We start from the raw sequence: 18,141 nt of genomic DNA, 5'->3' as shown, positions 1-18,141 counted from the left end.
ACATAACAATTTCTATTCACCCCTCATTTCTTAGCTCTCATTCCATCTTTGGATCCTGCCTCGAGTATTATGGTAGTAGAGTCATACATCATTATCACTAATCCATCCAAGGATAATCACCCTCTAAATCTTCTCCCCGCATTCCACTAAATAATAACCCCTCTCAAGATGAAGAGGACTATAAGAGTTAGTCACTTTAATGTCCTTCGTCCTTTCCAATATACAAATCCAACTCCACAAGATGGATCAACTGTCGGAGGATATCAAAAAAGAAATTAGATAAAGGAAACAACCAAAGATTGTTCCTTACCTTAGGGCCCCTTTTGTCAAAGAAATAATGGAGGAGCCCATCCCTCAATGTTTTCATATGCCAATGTTAGAGTTATATAAAATAAGTTTTGATATGATAGAATATATAACTCCCTTCACTTCCTAAATAATGCTATTCAGGATAGTAAATTTCATTATGTATAGTACTTTTCTAATAACTATATGAAGTACTATAAAGAAGTGATTATCTCTTTCTTTGGACAACTCACTAGAGATTTTGAGTTAAACTTCATTAGCTACAAGCTATTAAAGAAGTTAATAACCTCCCTTCTAGTGATTTGATCAATGGACAAGGAGTCTCTCTCTAGTTATACCAAGCGATTCAATGATGAAGTACAACTAGTGGTCGATCCAAGCTCATTCACCTCATCAAAGCTTACATTAGTGATCTAAAGTCTTAGAAGTTTTTTTACTTAATTAGCACACGATCGTTTACTATTTTTTTGAATTATTGTAAGAGGTCAATCGTCACATTATATCAGACTCTATGATTACAGGAGAAAGAAACTTCAAGCCTAAAAAAGTTGTAAGAGAGGAAGGGAGTTCACAACAAGGAACTCCGAACACCCCCACAATAATAAGCTGAGAGGAGACCAGGCACCCCTCTCGAAGAGAGTTTACCCTATTGAACATGCTGTGCATTAAAGTGTTTGTGCAAATAAGAGAAAAATACTTGTTTTGCACCCCTCATCCTTTGAGACTCTCCTAACTTGACAGAATTGTTTAAAATTCTATCATTTCCATCAAAATCATAGGCACGATATAGAAAACTACTATGATCTAAACTAACAAATCAGGGCCCTTATTTAGAAGGAAAAGCTAAATTGTTATCTACATAGAGTGCAAGAATCTTCCCGAGGTCACGAGGTCGTGAGATCTCATGGAGTGGCAAGTGAATATAATAGTAAGAGGCCCTGCAGCTAAGGAAACTAACTCCACATCTTGCAAAATTATGTGAGGGATCACCGATTAAAAAGGTTTCACCACTCTAGAAATCCTCTAATTATGTTTAAAGAGGTGGTGACAGAACACCTCGATCCTAATTATGATAATGCTCTTGTTGTCTCTCTTAGAATCGTCAATGCACTAGCAAAGAGATTCCTAGTAGACATAAAAAGTTGTATTGATATTATGATACATTCTTGAATATTGGATTAAGCACCAAGGACTTCCAACCAATCTCCTCTACACTCACTGGCTTTACTAAAGATTTCATCACTCCCTTGAGAATAACTAATCTATATGTTACCTTTGGGTTAGATAATTGTTCCAAGATAGTACAGATTAAGTTCTTGGTGGTTGATATCTCATATGCCTATAATGCTATTATCAATCGTCCAACCCTCAATCATTTGTATGTAGTTATCTTAACTTATTACATGACCTTAGAATTCTCTACTAGCTTCGAAGTTGGAGAGGTCAAGAGTGACCCACGAGAGTCTCACTAATGTTATCTCATGTCAGTAACACTTCTGAAGAGAATAACTTTTTCAATCCAACAATATGATCCAAGAGAGCTAGCCCCTCAAACTACTCATATAGAGGCCTAAGAACCATTGCTAGAAGTGCCTCCGGACCTAGCAAAATCAAACAGGACCACGAAGATTAGCTTGGCCCTTATTAAAAAAATAAAGACTAAACTTATCAACTTTCTGTGTCACAAAAGTCTTCATTATGACTCATAATAATATGCCAAGAAGCTATAACCCAACACTATCTTAATATTAACTCATAGAATTGATCTATCCGATAAAAGCCTTGAAGGTTCGCAAATCGATCTATCCAATAAAAGTCTCAAAATGTTGGTACTAAATTGACATACGATAATAAAGGAAAATATTAATAAATTATTACTTACTAATTTTATTTGTAAAGTTTATTATATAAAGTAGTCGACTAATATAGTTCTTACAAAAAGAATAATCGAAAATGATATATGTTTATTGTAACAAGGCTAATCCAAAATTGACCTCAAAGTCATAAATTACTAATCTTTATGTATGCTTTAAAAAAAAAATTATTGAACTAAATGAATATAGAAAGAGTCTTGCTCAATCGAGGAGAATAGAATATCGAAATAGAATGATCAATTTCTTTGTCATATAAAATTAGAGCCAATATACATATTTATTATCTTCTAATATATACATAGTATATTTAATTTAATCAAAATACTATAAAGGAACCTAGGAGGCTTAATTATTTTGTTGAAGATGTAAGCAAGAAGCTTTGCATCTGTTTCAACATGGATTTTAGATATTTCTTATTGAATGATCGTCTTTAATCTAATCCGAAATTACCTTGGTCTCACAATAGAATACAGGACGACCTTACATATGAGAGCACCAAGCAACAATACACAATCCGGAATGAAGAAATATCTGCCTCATATGTCAATTTCTGCCAAGAAATATCACTCTTCTCTCCCTTAAAAATATATAATAATCATATTCTATTGGATCACCAGTATTATTTGTAGATTTAAGTCCCTAGTTCCCAAGCTTTAGACATGTTGGTACATTTCATATCGTATATATACTTAAAATTTCATATCATACATGATCAATAAGCAGCATTCAATCAGTAGTAGCTCATGAGGCACCCTTCGCCCGTGCGAAGTTGATGAGGATTCGCAGTGTGATTTTAGCTACCTCAAATATGCAATTTAGATAACCGAATAATAATAATGGCTTAAAAAAAATTAAACATAATTTTTAATATATTTAGTATTCTTCGTTCGTAAACTTCGAGTCATGGTGAGTTTGCGCGAGCTATCGTGTCGAGCGAGGATTGGTTGCTTCTTATGTTGGTCATTGTCACGCGGGACAGCACACCGGATCTACACTGTATAAATGAACAGAACACTAACGACCATTCCCCTTTCGCTCTTTTTTGTCCGCTTTCTGACGCCACAGCGCGAAGGATCGCACGTATCGTTCTTCGTGGGATCGTCGTCCCCAGCAGCTCCATCTCTGAATCCAGGGATCGAAGATGGTATCAATTAGCAACTCTTCCTCGGGATCCCTTTCTTTTGGTTGACCGATCGGTTTCTCTGAACAATTAGAGACTTGATGCGTGACAACCCTAATCCTCTCTTCGAATCTGATTGGCTTAGGGTTTCTTTAACCGATTTCGTGATCCTCGTTCTTCTTCGCCGATTGCTTGTCATATTCATTCTGTAGTAGATGTCTTGATTTGGATCGGCATCGTCATATCTTGATGCCCAAGGCTTCTCTGTGTCCTTTTTTTTGTTATTGTGATGCCATGTTCAGCTTAGCCTCGTGATGAAATTCCCAAATATTTTTCTGCTTGGATTTTTGTTGTATCATACTTTTGAATCTGATCCTAGATGAATTTATAGGATTTAATAGGAAATCTGAATCACGCTATAGAATCTGTGTACGCACTTTACGCTAGCTTGCATAGCTCGTCTCTCCTGTGACATGTATTACATGATCTTCGTTTTGTATTCTTCTCTGATTTATGTTCTCCTTTTGTTTACCAGTCTTCCCTTGCGGCTGCTAGAGCGGATAATTTCTACTACCCGCCAGAATGGGATCCGAAAAAGGTACTTCTCCTCGCAGTTGATGATGTTGTACCCATAATATGTTTTGACGAAAATTGTAATTGTTATTTGTTGGGTATATTGTGACGATTGTATTATTAATGTGCTTTGCAGGGTTCCTTGAACAAGTTTCAAGGACAACATCCCTTGAGGGAGAGAGCAAGGAAGATAGACCAAGGCATACTAATTATAAGGTACTGGATTGAAGGGTGAAACAAGAATGATATTTACAAAATGTGCTGCTTATTAATGCCTTCCTTGTCATCTGTTCCAAAAATCATAGATCCATTGAGCTAGCTATTGAATTCACTTACTATAATTTGTTTAATCGATAGGTGAAGTCATATTCCGCCATAAAACAAATTTGGTGCTTCATCATATCTAAGATGATTGAGTTGTTTCCCTGGAATTTGCCTGGATCAACTTAATATTCTATGATGTTTACTGGCTTATAAAGTTCAGGGTTGAATATGTAGTATTCATTACATGTTGCTTCTGCCATCGTATGTTTGGCATTCAACATAGTTTTCATTGTTAAAGTTGGTGGGACAGAGTTGAACTGCAGACTGTGATCTTCTTAATGACCACTCACCTCTCCATGCCAGGCACTTCCGATTTTGTCGCCGTAAGTTCTTGATTGTTCATCTCCTAGAAGTACCTATGACAGTTAAACTCATTGTCGTGTGTTCTAGTAAATTTGCTGCTTCATATGTGCAATTTTTTATCGAAGCAGCCCTTACTCTAGGCCCTCAAATTAGCATGCTAGTGTGCTTTAGATGTCCTTTGAGTCTACAGAAATCATTTTAGTGGTTGAGTGAATTGCAATGGTAGAGGAAGATCTAAAAAGACTTTAATAGAAACTATGAAAAGAGATTTAAGTACTCTAAACCTAACTAAACGTATATTTTTTATAGATCTTAATGCGGTTAATGATCCATGTAGCCGACCCCAGATAGTTGGGACTTATGGCTTTGTTATTGTTATGAATTGCAACTTGTTGATCTGTGCTCTAGAAACATTGTTATTGTAGGAGGCCTCGTCCGACATTAAGCTACAATTTAGTGTGCTTTAGTGTTTGCTAGTATGAAATTTGTCGTGCTGAAAAATTGTTAAAAGCTACATCTTTTAACAATAAAGCAAAAATTCTCACCTTTTATATCAAAATTATGAAGTCTTTAGCTGGTCAGAGAGCTGTAGATAAGAGAGATTGCATGCAAAAATGTGTGATAAGTCAAATCTGCTACAAGGATAAGCTTTATTGGTAAATTTCTAAGGATAATATGGAACTTTGTCAATTTTTCTCCTTTATCGGTAAGAGAGAGTGGCTTTGAAATTTTTGTTGTGTGTTGATGATGTCATATTTAGTCTGGGAGCTAGAGACCCAAGCCCTCTTAAAGAGCCAAAGGTCGTTGCTCTCCCCTTTTGGGGAATGATAAACAGCTAAAGAATAAAAGCATGTCGAACCTACTTCAAAGAGAGTAACCAATGCTGAACTAAATGTGATCTCATCATGTAACTGCAAAACCTTTTGAATATGGGCTTTTAGGTGAAGGAATTAACATATGTGTAATTAGAAAAAAAAATGCTATGTATAAAACATCCTAGCATTGAGAAACAAAAAATACATTGGCAATTGAAATATTTTGGTTTCTTTTCATGGAAGACCAACAGGTTTTCATAGTCAAGTTTACTCCTGTTCAGACATCTTGTTTGAGAATGTAAGGTTTTATATTGCAAGAGTCACCATGGGAATTTTAGCCTTCTTCTAGCTTTTCCCAAGGACAGTTCCACTAGCTTAACATTGGTCCACTTCCGCAGGTTCGAGATGCCTTTCAATGTGTGGTGTGGTGGATGCAATTCAATGATTGCCAAAGGTGTGAGGTTTAATGCAGAGAAAAAGCAAGTGGGAAATTATTATTCAACCAAGGTACTCGAGAACTTATTTTATTGTCTTCCAGCTTCCATGTGTCATCATCACATTAAAGTTAATAAAAGAAAGAATCTCTTACTTCTCTCCTTTCCCTTTAATGGCTTTTAACAAGAGATAGATACATTGCAAGTGATCAGTGTTTGCGGTTCTGTCAGAGAAATTTCTAGATGTCTAATTGTGAATTTATTTTTGCTAGATATGGAGCTTTACCATGAAGTCAGCATGCTGTAAGCATGAAATAGTCATACAGACTGATCCAAAGAACTGTGAATATGTCATAATCAGTGGAGCTCAGAGAAAGACAGAGGATTTTGACATAGAGGACGCAGAAACATTTGCCCTTCCAGCTGATGATGTTATGTGCCTTTCTTTTATTCTTTTTTCATCTTTCACTTGCTAAGCATAGTCTTGGGGGAAAAAAGAGGTTGTCTTATTTATTTTCTCGATTCCTATCTCATTGAAAGACCATGTCGCAGAAAGAGGCAAGCTTGCTGATCCCTTTTATCGTCTTGAACATCAAGAAGAAGATCTGCGGAAGAAGAAAGAAGCAGAACCATTGCTAGTCCGCCTTCAGAGAGTCTCGGACAGCAGGCATGCTGATGATTATAGCCTTAACAGATCCCTCCGTGCCCGTCTTAGAGTGAGTCATCATCTCCTGATATATATATATATATATATATATATATATATATATATATATATATATATATATATATATATATATATATAAAGTTTGGTTGATTTTATTTTGACGAGTTGTAAACTTGTCATCTATCGTGCTCTTAACTTCAGAACCAAAAGAGGAAGGTCGCAGAAGAAGAAGAGGTTTCAAGAAGGGTGGGCCTTGGCATACGGCTTCTTCCTCTATCGCAAGAAGATGCAGCGAGTGCAGCTGGCATCAGATTTGCCTCAAAATTTGAGAGGAACAGGAAGGACAAGCGGGCAGCGATCAAGGCTTCCTCCATATTTCCGGAGTCATCAGGTTCTGCATCAGGAAGTAGACGGTTGGAGCTAGAGTCGAAGAGGAGAAAAATAAAAGCAACTGTAGCTTCTGCTTTATTATCTGGTAGGATTAAGCCTTTGTCGTGGCAACAAAAGGCAGGATTCGTTAAGCCATAACCGTCTGCAAGATCCGGGTATCCCAAATAATTGTAGCTGGTGGTTCAATTACCAGAAGTGATGTGGATGCGGAGCTCGGCCTTTGCTTGGGATGTTTGTGGTGGAACGCAAGAAAGTACGTGGGATCATGTTAGATTTGCGTGCCCTTAAGTAGCGCTCATTTTATGTTTCATGTATTGATTGCTTTGCACTGTAGTTGGTGATGTTGAGATAAAAGATATTACGGTTCTGTCGTGATACTTTACGTGTATTGTTCTCAAGTGATGAGATTAGGTACAGTGGGGTGCGGAAAACATCTGAAGGACACCTTTCCCGCTCTTCTTTTAGTCACATGTCGAAACCCATGCAAGTGAGACGGAAACTTGAAAAAAAGCCCACAGGTGTAAGAAAATGCCAAGAAGTTGGAAGAGAATCGGAGTTAATTTCAACTTTTTATGCAAGTATAGAAATACGAGGCACATCAGACGGTTCAGTTTGAAGCCATGAGGTGCGATACGTACGATAGATAGATGATGTGGTTCCGGGGATGCACGACCCCACCCGAAAGGCATTGAAAGAACCCGCCAAATGCAGTTTGAAGCCTAACATAAAACACACAGACGACTGAACCCCAAAAAAAAGAAAGACTGCTTCGGGAACAACCTACAAGTCGAGAGGGGAACAAACAACGCCTCCTAACCAAGAAATCAAACCTTAACTTAAAAACATGCCTCATCATTCTCTCCTACGGATCCACAGTTGAAGACACACCAAAAGAATATGAAGCTACAGATTATTTCACAACTTATTCTATACAGCAGACAAAGAATATGACCAGCTAAAGACAAAACGTAAAATAAAGGAAAAAAGCAGCTGTACATTTCGACAAGTGGGAAACACAACAAAATGAATAAATTTAATGAAAACACAAACGTTATATGGAGATCTCAAGATATACCCTTCAGAGGCAGAGGAGTCGCTGTTAAACCCGCACGGATGGCCTTCAGAAGAGCAACAAATTTGAATAGAGTCTCTTCTGAGTACCACTTGAGTTTCCATGTTCGAACCTTTGAGGCTTCAATGGACGGCTTTTCTTTTTCAGCATTGTCGGCAAAGCAGTCAACCCCAGACATGAAATCCGCAAATGTCAAGGTCAAGCATCTACTATCACCGAGCTCAATGACCTGAAGAACCAAAATATGAGTGTCAGGAATGTTTGAGCGACCATTTACCAAGACAATCCGAGTTTTCTGTTCGCAGGCGACGAACTACATAGATTCTGTTCCCATTATTTCCACCCAAGTCGATCCTCAAACCGACCAGTGAAATTTAAAATCACTGATAGCGCCGGTATATGCATATTGCATAATTTGGATATTTCACAAGAGGGCACATAATAATTGTGCAGGAGCAACAGATCACCAGCAGCACAATGTTATCAATCAATAGGTACTTAGGTTAGCCTTCAAAAATTTATAGAAGTTTCTCCAAAACAAATTGGAAGCTTAATATGAAGAACTGCTGGTCACTTAACATGCAATCTGTTTGCATATCACAAAACAATTGAATTCTTTGAACCAAATGATACCAATAGAACTGCTGATTTGAAAAAGGCATAAAAATATTGAATTTTACAAGAAACAATATCACAAGATCACTTACCATTTCTAGTATATCCTGAATCGCACAGCGTGAATCTAGAGAGTAGTAAGGGCAAGTTAATCCACAATCATCGATAGAAGAACCAAACTGTACAAGATTCTCAATGCACACAAGCATATATCCTTCAACAACAAAAATTGATCTCGTAAACCAGGATTCCCCTGTGCAACAATAAAACGAAAAACTTTTAAGTCGTACCATTCTACTTTGTCCTACAAAGATTAATTACAAATGTAAGAGCATAACAGTTAAAGAATTTCATATGCAATAATCGGTAAGCTCAATAACAAAAAGCTCCAATGATGTCAAACTTCAAAAATTTATTCCACAGCAAAATAATTCTTCAACCGTTAATATACAAATAACGTTTGTAGCGAACTTGCAAAAAAACACAGAACTCTCAATATATTCTGAAAATTTTTGGATCAGATAACTTTGAAAGCATACCTTCAGAATCATCATGCCAAAACAGCAACATAGAATAGAAAAATATTCCAATCTTCAGATCTTTAAATAAACATTTCTCAAGGAATTTCACCTGAACCTGCTCCCAACTGCCATTTAAATTTACAAAGCAACCAATCAAAGGATAAGAAAGAAGATACTACAAATGGAAGCATGCCAAAATTACACGTCAATACTGAACAGATAATTAGAGAGTTCACCTTGTTAGAGAGCATGAACTACTTAATGCAGTAGAATCACAGAGTTTTAACAGGGATAGTAAGCTCTTTGACTTTTCAGAAATCCTTGTGAAGAACAGGTATGTTGTACTCCCTTCGAGGTATATCCTAAAGAACAGTTATGTGAAAACCCAAATTGGTGTATAATATATACATCCCATAAACAGAAATTAAGACAAACCGCAAAGCTTGAAGTCCAAGTCCAACCACAACTTCCCTCAAATCTTCAAACTTATGGCATCCCAAGACTTCAGAGATGCTATCTGTAAAAATATTATCCAGATTATAGAATGAAGCTACACAGCCAAAAAAAAACAAAACAACCCCACAATTTTACAGCAAATGCCCTTAAAAGAAACATCAAGTGACATCCAATTAGCAAATAACTTGACCTCGCCCATCAGGTGTTGCTTCAATAAGTAGAATATACAATTTGTCCTTGCAGCTCCGTAGAACAGCAACTTCACTGCAGAAAGTGACAAAAAAATTGCAAAAAGCTCCTTCAAGTCAATATAAAAAGAATCAGCACATCATTGAAATAAAGATACTAAATCTCCAGATAATGGCATACAGCAGGGATGCACCTAACATAAAGATATTATTGAAACCCATTAAAGCTCCAGCCCATTGTGGACACAGCACAATGACCAGTTCAATCAAGCATCACACACCAAATAAACAAGCTAATGAAACTTACAAATTCTTTATTAATTAGCATACACCCCACATCATCAATGTAAAGTTTCTTCAGCACTGGACAACAGGGAGATTTATCTATGATATTCAATCTCCAAATAACTCCTCATACATAAAAGTAGTTATGTTTTCGACATTTTTAGTCATGACAAAAAAACTTTTCATATAAAGATAAGAATAATAACCTAATGCTGCATCGTGAAAGTAACAAAGCTACATGGAAAGGCCTGTAAATATTCTTTATGATTGTAACTAATTTGGAAGTAACAAAAAATTTACAAATGCTTTAATTTAAGCCAAAAGAGTCACAAAATAGTTTTTCTTTTAACCAGTCACGGAAATAGAAGAAGGAATAAATGGCCTTGAAGTCAACACCTATAACCTCAGCAACTTCAACACCTTTAACAAAAACTCACTAAACAATTTATTTGTTTCCATTGCTCAGATACTATCTGCAATTTATATCGTCATGTCTCCATGATGCCAAAACTTAATTGGAACACTACAATTTTGCTTAGCGTCAGAAGAATAGTTGGAAGCAGAAAAGTGTGCCCTTCCTTTAGAAAGATGTCACTTCAGATGAGTCTATATTAATAACTTACAAAGATGTCAAGTAATTCCAAGCATGAATCCATATTCTTCACTTGGCAAGAGCTTCAGCTACTTTGAGAAAGCAACTTACACCTAGACAGGGCAACAACCTAATGCTCTGTATGACAGAATCTACTATATAAACATAAAAGATGCTGAAAAGGAACATAAAAATTGACAGAATGCAATATCTCTAAAGAACAACTTCTCACAGAATGACATTAGATACAGAATAAACCTTGGGGACTTTACCTCTCTTGAAAGACAGCTCCACATTGAAATACACAGTCACAACGAACTACTTCCTCAAAGGTTTCAGAAGCACCAAAGCCTGCAACCTTCCGATGAAAAAAGTCCATTATGTGTTCATATTGTGCAAGATCAAGAGAGCTAGTCCCTGCCTTTGCACAAGAGTTACAGCCACCAACAATGGATGGATGATTGTTACAGCAACTCTGTTCTGCCTTAACAGAAGGTTCCTCACTTGTTATATTCCATTGCCCACATCCATCGGTCTTTATAAACTCTAAATCACCATTAAGTTTCTCATATATTGGTTTTTTATGAAGATCTTCTGAGAGTGTGATGAACCTTCTCTTAAGCTTCCCTTTACCTCTCTGTTTCTCAATATCACCAACTTCCTGACTCGTACCATGCGCAAAACCATAACCACCATTAACAGAAATACCATGTGTAGAAGATGGTTTGTCACCATTTTTTAATATGTCTATATCGGACTCTTGTTCAGTAGAATTGTCAGAGATCAGAATGCTATTTTCTCTTACTGATGCTTTATCATGCTTTCTTTCAGCATGATATTCCAAATTGAGTGATGCCAGTGAGTAGCCACTGAATCCTTGATTTGCAGATGTTTGAATCAGTAAACCATCAAGATCAGAACTGGACGAATTTAACTCACATGAAGCAACATCACTGCAGCTGGTATCACTATCTGATGATCTCACTGAAAGAGAATCAGCTGATTGTTGCAAGAATTCTTCTTCTAAGTAAAGTCTGCGGTGAAGAATATCCTCTCTATAATGAGGAGGTGATCTTGGGTACATGGAGGACTGTGATCCAATTATCTCATCAATTGCAGTCAACGATCCCAATTTTGTAATACCCTCTACCTGGTGACCTTCAACTGTTGAATAACTTGGACTAGAATGAAGCTTTAATTCTAAGGGAGAAACACCCTGTGGCTCTGTCAAATTATACTTCAATATATCTTGCTCAGAATTCAAGCCTAAATTTTGTTCAATCAGTGAGACATTGCCACTATTCACTACTGAAGATTCCATATTTTCTATGTCATTACTCCTGTGGTCACCAATATAGGGATAGGCATCCTTAAATGACATATCAGACTCCAAGATGCTTGAACCAGTCCCACCTGACGAAATTTCAGCAGGGTTTGCAACATGCGTTGAGCTGGTTTCAGATGGTTTGTGACCCTTTCTTTGTCTCATGTCATGAGGAGCTAAACTGAACTCCGTTGAGTGGCTTTTAACCTCTGCTTCATCAGGAGTCTGATCAATATACTCCTGAAATTCTCGCAACCAAAGAAAAGATTGATCGTTCTTCATATATTTAGCCCTATTGATTAAATCAGCAACCCTTGTATCATTGTCAGAAATAATCTCTTCTTTTCTCAAACTGTCACTATCACATGATAGTGATTCTTGATCTGAGCAGATAATTCTCTTTTGCTCCTCCTCCTCAATACTAGCTAAACGAGAATGTTTTTTCTACAACAAGAAACAGTCTACATGGTCAGGATGTATAAATCCTGCTGCCCCTTGGTATAAGTTTGTTTTGATGTAACAAAGGAAAAAAAAGTATGGAAGTCTGCACAGGAAAACACTTAGGTGCATTTATTTGCGATGTACATACCTTTTTCATACTGATGCGACTCTCATCTTCAGAAGCATCTTTTGCAGGAAAATAAAATCCATAACCGGCAGGCCTTTTTTGTCTTCTTGCAAATATTACATGCCTTTCCCAATACTCTCTTGTGCTAATAACTTTTTCATCTAGCTTCAACTAAAAAAGATACATACTGAAGTTATAACAAACAATTCATGCCAAGAATATGTATAGACTACAAAAACAATACTTGAAGATCCCAAGTAAAAGATGAAAAGTAAAAACAATCACCACAACTTACTTTCTCCAGATTGGAGAAGAAACTGAAAACATGTGCTCTGTACCATCGAGAACAACATATTGGATTTCCTTCCAGCCACAAGTTATGTAGAGATGGAAGGCTCGTGAGGATCTCCAGGTCAGTGAAACTGGAAATGATATTGTAGGAAAGATCAAGCCCTTCAAGTGACTTCAAATTGTCAATTCCACGCAATGAAGTCAAGGCATTATTCCTTAGAACAAGCTTTACTATTCGACAAGAAACCTGGAGATGGTTAAAAATACAACTTTCCCGGTTAGTTCATTACAAAACGATCCCACAATCTTCAGAAAAAAGGAGTTTTACTGTCATTAACATGCGATTGTGTTTAAGAAAAACACCATATTTTTTAAATTGATAATGTTAGAATGTCAATACTCAGAATGCTAAGCCTGACTGTTGCATGTTAAATTATTATATATTCATAAACATTTTGGAACAAATATTTCAAGAGATCAAGTAAAAATTGCACCAAATTGTTAGTGATGAGAAAACTCTCTCTGACAAAAAGGTCTGCCTAGCCTCAGATTGATTTTTGGTGTTGCACATTCAAAAACTAGTTTCCTTTGGGTCTACATCCCTACACAACTTAGAGTTGCAATCATTTTGATGACTAATTGATTGTTCAACAAATGCTTATATTTGTCATTCTGCATCAGGGTGGGTTTCTTTTAGTTTTATTCATCTGCACATTTCTTATCATTCAGAGACCATATTGGTAAAATGTAGCCACTTGAAACATTCAATTTTTTTTCCTGGCAAACATATAAAAAAATCAATTGGCACACAATTAATTTGACTACCATTCCAACGCAAGGACTATAAATACAGCTATCCCAGAATAATAGTGTAAAATATGAAAACTAGACTTATGTCCTAAATGTTTGAAATCCAATTCTACAGTTGAATCAAGCAAACCATAATTGTCTTTTGTTCCATTAATCTCATTCAATAAGCATATCACCCTCGACAGACTCTAATTGGATCCAAGTCCAGGTTGTTGTAATTGGCAATAAAGAAGGTTAAGCTTGATGTGCCACGACGTGAAAAAAAATTCAATGAGGGAGATCTACATGAGACCACTAATAATACCAATGATATTCATATTCTATAAGAAATCTCTTTCTCATCCTATCTAAAAATGAAGCTCTCGGCTACCTTGCATCCCCTCTCTCCTCCACCAAACTGTTATTTTGTCCAAGAAGATTATCATACATGAGGTAAGAACTTATGATGAAATAGTATTCCTTGCTTGAAATTGCTGTCGCATGCTTATGCATAAAAAAAAAGTTCTATGTACTATAAGCTTGAATACTAACAAACTCATCAAGAGGTGGTCAGTCTTGTTTCTGGCTGAATCACATAACCAAGTCACAGGGAAAGCCAAGTTGCAATTGTCAAATAAGCATATCTAGGCTCCCGTAATTCAAACGAAAAATGTGAAACAAGAATCTTATTGAAATAATTATCAAATGCTAGGTTTATTAAGAAAAGCTTGCATATATTCTGGATGGAGACAAGCCACTAGATTAGCAAAATGTGCAACCAAACAATGACGTTAAAGAAACAACTGAGAAGTAATATTTTGATCGTAAGCATATGGAGACCAACCTTACCTCACTCAATGGAGATATTGTTCGCAGATGATTAAAACCAAGATCCAGGTACCGCAGCTTTACACACTTTCGAATGTTATCCAACTTGGCAAACCGGTTCCGACTTAGATCCAAAGTCTCAACAACAGGCAGCAATTGCAAGGATTCATCCATGAGAACCAAGCCATTGCAGGTGCATGAGACAAACCTCAGCTTGTTCCAAGCTGGAGAATCCTTTATGTCCGCAATTCTACTGGCAAACACATGCCTGAGCGCATCCTGAGTTGCCACAAAGAAGAATTGGAGCAAACACCATCAAATCCCATTAAGATCATCAAACCCCTTTTAGGATGGCATAAAAAGTAATCAGAAGACATGCCAGCATAAAAAAAGGAGCATGAATTCAAAATTGCAGCAATTGTTTCATCGATTCAGAAAAATAATGGAGAACATATACTGAGTATATTTCATATTACTATAACAGATATACATGCGATGGAATTTAGAGGAACTTCAAAGAAACAAAGTAATAATCTGCTCGCCAGAAAGTACATTGTGATTAGCACATAAATAGGCAGTTATTCCACACGAGAAGTGGAAATTAGCATGCAACGCTTTTTAGATCAAGATTTCAAACGGAGGCCAGTAGGAACAAGTATCTTACAGTGGAATTATGGCAAATGAGCTTCTCGAGCGTGTGGCGCAGGTCAAGCAGGCCCTTGGCGGCGGTGGTGGACAAGTCACACCCCCGGAGCTCGAGGACCTTCAACCTCCCGAACGGAAGCAGCGAGAGGGGCGTCGGATCCCTGCCAGGCGGCGGCAGCACGCTTACCACCTTAAGCGCGGTCAGCAGCCCAAGGATCCGGCGCAGCTGCTCGAGCGCCCGGTGGTCTCCGAGATCGGAGACGTAGGCCCGGAGGTAGTCGACTGGGGCGCCGGCGAGGAGGCCCTCGAGCTCCTGCAGCGCTTCCAGCCGCGTGTGCACGTAGTGGAGCCCCACGGGGTTCAGCTTCAGGGTCAGCGCCCCCTCGAGGAGCGGCCCCGCGTTGCGCTCCACGAACTGTACCAGGTGCTCGAGGTAGCGATCCCCCGTGACGATCACCATCCCCCACCGCGGCGAGAAGAGAACCCCAACGAATTAGGGTTCTCCAGAAGCCACCATCGACGAAAGATCCAAGACAAGAACGAGGTTGGCGGCTTCCAATCGAGGAAATTAGGGTTTATTCCAGCCCAAAACACATTGGATTTGGGTGGAGAAAGAAGCAGCGGGAGAGGAACCGCCTCACCATGTCAGACGGGGAGGGTGGAGAGAGCTTACGCGTACGAGAATTAACCGTCTCGCCTTTGCCCTCTCTGAATCACGTAGTACCAGGAGTCCGTTCCGGGAGCGCGATTCCACCTGGGATACGGGATCGCGAAGGGACAGTAAAATAACAAAACTAACTTTTCAATCGACCCACTTGTCTACCACCCATCTTACGGGACATAGCAATGCAACTGTCAGTAGGCTCCACAAAAGAAAATGACAAATGGTACACAGGTGATTCGTGAGAAAGGAAGTAAAAAAAGTAATCGCCTCGACAATTACGTAACTGTTTACCCCACCCGCAGGCCACGTCACCATCCTTAACCTGCTTTTATTGGAAGCGGCCGAACTACCAAGTGGGCCCACATGGGCCCGTGATTTCAGACGCAATCGGTAAACGGTACGACACACATCAACGTTGGGTTACGTTAAGTCTTGGCTGTCTTGTCAATTACAGCTGAGATGGCACGTGCTCGTTCCAGTGTGGTGCCAGATAAGCATGAATGAGTGCCCACGATGGACTCCTCTCTAGTCAACCATGTCCTCCTAGTCGCCGTGGTAGCGTGTGGGTTTTGGTGATCGCATCCGGTTTGGTCCCCAATTCCGGTCTGATTCCGGCCGTCCCCCCGTCCGAAGAATGAATTGATCGAGCCCGGGATTAGATTCGGGCTCGAACCAGCATTTATTTTTGGCATGGACCGGAACCTAACCAAACCACGTCAGCTGAACAAGATGTCAATGATTTCTTTTCATAATATTTTTGATGCTATAAGAAGTAAATGATGTCATACACCAACCAACACTTTGCTCGAGAGAATAGACTTTGTTCCCGACTTATAATACTTTCGTTGAAGAGGAATAGTAGCTATCCTTTCACATATAGGTAATATCCATCTTAACGTAGATGTCAACGAAATATTGGCATTAATTCAACGACCGAGTATCTCACTCCTACCAATGATCTCGAACTATTTACTCATCTTTGTCAAGGTATTCATAAATCTCACTCAAACAAGTGCAATTGCTAACATATATGACATAATTTTTTGCTCCACTTTTATCTCATTTAGCCCAACAAGTGGTGCCACTAGCTAAATCTCAATCCTAGGCTCAATTGTCACTGGCATCAGTACCCATCAAGGTTTCTCAACCCGTCATGGCACCAACATCCAAGGAGCACTCAAGACCCATCAAACCACTGATCGAATAGACACTTCGATTCATAATCATGAAATTCAATAGATCACACGACTACTCACCTTGCTTGAATCTAAGGCTCAATCATTATATTCGATACAAGGCAAATGTTTGGAGGACATCTGACGAGAGTTTCAATAATAAAAAAAGAAGCATTAGTCGACCCCATCTTAGGTTGATCAACATTCACCCAGAAAATCCAAGAGAAACCAATTCTAGTGAACTTTCATCTATTGTCCTCGGAGGCATTTGATAACAATACTGACCTAAATAAGTATATTGTAACTTTGGATACCTAAATATCGTTGTATAACATTTCGGATGCCTCAATATGTTATACCTTCCTGATCACGTTAAAAGGCTTAGCACCAAAAGGTATACCCGCTTGAAGTCACTTTCCATCAATTCTTTTACCCAGCATGTAGATGAGTTCGAACTTCACTACCTCCAGAATATACACTTGCAACTTTTAATAGCAACACTCCTCGAACTCAAATAGGGGGAGAAAGAAATGCTTTTGCAGACTTCATCACTCAATTCATGAGCGAGATCCAAGGCGTAATAGATGTCTATCCGTCACTCATAATATAAACTTTCATGATGGAGCTAAAGCTCTCTCGCCTCTTCTTCTCGTTGATAGAGAGACCACCAATAGTTATACTATAGGTACTTCAAAGAGCCAACTCATGCATCATCATCGAGGCAATAGTCTTGGGCCAAGCATAAAGAGTCATACAAGAGGCCGAAGTAGCAGTAGCCACAATCAGCCCTGTCCTAAGGTTTCCACAACGAAGGACAAACAGATGACCCCTACGGTTTGAGCTGACTATCCTAAATATGACTATAACTAAAGTTTTTATATAGATAAAAGAGAAGGGGCTCTTAAAAGACCTTCACTCGATGAAAACCCCATTAGCGAAAAGAGATAGATCTAAATACTATCGATTCTACCCGTTACGGTCACGACATGAATAGTTGTCGCAACTTGAAAGTGTGGATTGAGGAGCTCATATATCATGGACACCTCAGGCGATTTGTCCAAAAGCACTAAGAACCCTCACCTTAACCACAAAGGCCAATGGAGAGATAGATTAATCTCATCATTAGGGGGCCTGCCCCAAGTGGGACAATTACTCGAGTCATAAGGCTTATATCCGAGCCATCATTAAAAAGCATCTAAGGATGAAAGATAACCTAGAGATAACCTTTAGAGGGAGAGAGATGGTGTACCTCGACTCGAATCATAATGATGCCTTGGTTTATGTGAGAATAATAAACACTTGACTAAAAAGAATCATGATTG

General features: G+C 38.3%; 2 protein-coding genes across 4 annotated transcripts; one reads left to right on the top strand and one right to left on the bottom strand.

Moving 5' to 3' along the window:
- The first annotated feature begins 3,184 nt into the window (after nucleotides 1-3,184).
- On the top strand, nucleotides 3,185-7,183 carry LOC135596215 (uncharacterized). Of its 2 annotated transcripts, none has more exons than XM_065088213.1 (7): nucleotides 3,185-3,324; nucleotides 3,836-3,898; nucleotides 4,010-4,089; nucleotides 5,714-5,822; nucleotides 6,022-6,181; nucleotides 6,302-6,465; nucleotides 6,618-7,183. In XM_065088213.1, exons 1-7 carry the CDS (start codon nucleotides 3,322-3,324, stop codon nucleotides 6,942-6,944), a joined length of 906 nt encoding a protein of 301 aa, XP_064944285.1. In that variant the 5' UTR covers nucleotides 3,185-3,321; the 3' UTR covers nucleotides 6,945-7,183. The 2 variants fall into 2 exon arrangements, with proteins under 2 accessions (XP_064944285.1, XP_064944286.1); XM_065088214.1 differs by having other exon boundaries at nucleotides 6,022-6,185; nucleotides 6,306-6,465.
- A 516-nt stretch (nucleotides 7,184-7,699) lies between these two features.
- Nucleotides 7,700-15,689, bottom strand: LOC135596214 (uncharacterized). Of its 2 annotated transcripts, XM_065088212.1 has the most exons (11): nucleotides 15,000-15,687; nucleotides 14,357-14,614; nucleotides 12,723-12,965; nucleotides 12,449-12,598; nucleotides 10,808-12,303; nucleotides 9,661-9,734; nucleotides 9,450-9,531; nucleotides 9,251-9,376; nucleotides 9,033-9,139; nucleotides 8,586-8,746; nucleotides 7,700-8,107 (listed from the first exon to the last, which is right to left on the bottom strand). In XM_065088212.1, the coding sequence occupies exons 1-11, from the start codon at nucleotides 15,438-15,440 to the stop codon at nucleotides 7,871-7,873; spliced, it is 3,375 nt and encodes a 1,124-aa protein (XP_064944284.1). In that variant the 5' UTR covers nucleotides 15,441-15,687; the 3' UTR covers nucleotides 7,700-7,870. The 2 variants fall into 2 exon arrangements, 1 of the variants encoding a protein (XP_064944284.1); XR_010480863.1 differs by lacking the exons at nucleotides 7,700-8,107; nucleotides 8,586-8,746 and having other exon boundaries at nucleotides 9,251-9,362; nucleotides 15,000-15,689.
- Between the last annotated feature and the right edge of the window lie 2,452 nt (nucleotides 15,690-18,141).

This window comes from Musa acuminata, chromosome BXJ1-10 (genome assembly GCF_036884655.1).
Source record: "Musa acuminata AAA Group cultivar baxijiao chromosome BXJ1-10, Cavendish_Baxijiao_AAA, whole genome shotgun sequence".
Classification (NCBI taxonomy): Eukaryota; Viridiplantae; Streptophyta; class Magnoliopsida; order Zingiberales; family Musaceae; genus Musa; species Musa acuminata.
This window is presented reverse-complemented; position numbering and strand designations above follow the sequence as displayed.